We start from the raw sequence: 1,994 nt of genomic DNA, 5'->3' as shown, positions 1-1,994 counted from the left end.
ATGACTCCCTTGTCCGCTCCACACTCCCCTCCAGCCCCACCACACCCAGCACTTTTCCCTGCAACCACAGGAAGTGCTACACCTGCCCCTACACCTCCCCCCTCACCCCCATCCCAGGCCCCAAGAAGACTTTCCACATCAAGCAGATGTTCACCTGCACATCTGCTAATGTGGTATACTGTATCCGCTGTTCCCGTTGTGGCCTCCTCTACATCGGGGAAACCAAGTGGAGGCTTGGGGACCGCTTTGCAGAACACCTACGCTCGGTTCGCAATAAACAACTGCACCTCCCAATCGCAAACCATTTCAACTCCCCCTCCCATTCCTCAGATGATATGTCCATCCTGGGCCTCCTGCAGTGCCACAATGATGCCACCCGAAGGTTGCAGGAACAGCAACTCATATTCCGCTTGGGAACCCTGCAGCCCAATGGTATCAATGTGGACTTCACAAGCTTCAAAATCTCCCCTCCCCCCACCGCATCCCAAAACCAGTCCAGCTCGTCCCTGCCTCCCTAACCTGTTCTTCCTCCCACCTATCCCCTCCTCCCATCTCAAGCCCCACCCCCATCTCCTACCTACTAACCTCATCCCGCCCCCTTGACCTCTCCGTCCTCCCTGGACTGACCTATTGCCTCCCTAACTCCCCACCTACACACACCTTTACTGGCTCCATCCCCACCTCTTTAACCTGTCTGTCTCCTCTCCACCTATCTTCTCCTCTATCCATCTTCTATCCGCCTCCCCCTCTCTCCCTATTTATTTCAGAATCCCCTTCCCCTCCCCCATTTCTGAAGAAGGGTCGAGGCCTGAAACGCCAGCTTTCCTGCTCCTCTGATGCTGCTTGGCCTGCTGTGTTCATCCAGCTCTACACCTTGTTATCTCTAATTATTTGCTAAAGTGGCTGAATTTGGACAAAACTGCAGTTCAACTGCCTGTTGAGGAGCTTTGCTGCAAAGGTTGGAAAGTGTTATCCAGTCTGTCTGGAAGGCTGGGAGAAAGTGATCGGAGACAATGTGGCAAACAGCTGGAAATATTAGGTGTTGTATCGGGAGCAGCAATCCCTGGCACTGTGGGAATGTGAGAAAGGAAGTTTGAGGACACACTGTTATATAACCATTGGCTTTTTTTGATTCATGCACAGCTTCTCATTACTGAACATGGCAGGGTACAACTCAGATACAGCCATCATGAACACAAGAGAGAGAGAAGTGAATCGGAGGAAAGGGGACAGAGAAGGATGTGGTAATTACAGTGGGAAGAAGATAGTGAGGAACAGTAGAACCAGCATTGACAAGTGGGCCGAACGGCCTGTTTCTCTGATGTCATCAAAGCCAGAGGTGTTCCAACCTCGGAGAGCAGTGTTCTTAAAGGCACAAAGTTGTGAATCAGAATGGATCCTCACCTGACCATAATATAGTGTTGTCAGGTGAAGATGGTATTGAGCTCAATGATCAGCCATGATCGTATTGATTGGTAGAGCTGTTCAAGGGGCCAAATGGCCTATCCCTGCTCCTATTTTCTGTGCTTCTACATAAAAGGAAGAGGAGATTCATCCCCTTATATTGCATCATTAATTAATGAATCTCTTCAAATCTCTGGCTGTAAATTGCGGTAAAAAAAGGAAAAATACCTCATCCTCTTCAGTTTGATCATCTTCGTCCAAGTTTCCATTTGACATTTGCTGATTGGCAAATTGCTCGTTATTCACGTTTCCATCATGGTTAATGTCCGATCCGGTCGGTTCAAAGATTGTGTTTTGTTGGCTCATCCCCTTGTTGCGCTCACTGATTACAGAAGCATCTTCAACATTTGATCCCAATGAGTCCACTCCTTGCACAGATTCGGAGTATGGGAGAACAGGTTGCTCTGGATTCAAAACATCAGTAGCTGATTCCTGTGAGTTTTGCTGGTCAACCCCAACATCCACAGCATTGGTATCAACACTTGGTGTGAAAGGTCCCACATTATCTGGTGAAAAGGGATCTTCATTAT

At 48.7% G+C, this 1,994-nt stretch overlaps 1 protein-coding gene across 2 annotated transcripts in view; it reads right to left on the bottom strand.

Moving 5' to 3' along the window:
• Positions 1-1,994, bottom strand: part of LOC125484387 — a 15,582-nt gene that overhangs the window by 2,150 nt on the left and 11,438 nt on the right. For both annotated transcript variants that reach the window (XM_048602935.1, XM_048602942.1), the window contains exon 5: positions 1,633-1,985. In XM_048602935.1, the coding sequence (XP_048458892.1) occupies positions 1,633-1,985 (353 nt within the window). The remainder of the gene's footprint in view (positions 1-1,632; positions 1,986-1,994) is intronic.

Source organism: Rhincodon typus, chromosome 1, assembly GCF_021869965.1.
Source record: "Rhincodon typus isolate 14 chromosome 1, sRhiTyp1.1, whole genome shotgun sequence".
NCBI classification, from domain to species: Eukaryota; Metazoa; Chordata; class Chondrichthyes; order Orectolobiformes; family Rhincodontidae; genus Rhincodon; species Rhincodon typus.
This window is presented reverse-complemented; position numbering and strand designations above follow the sequence as displayed.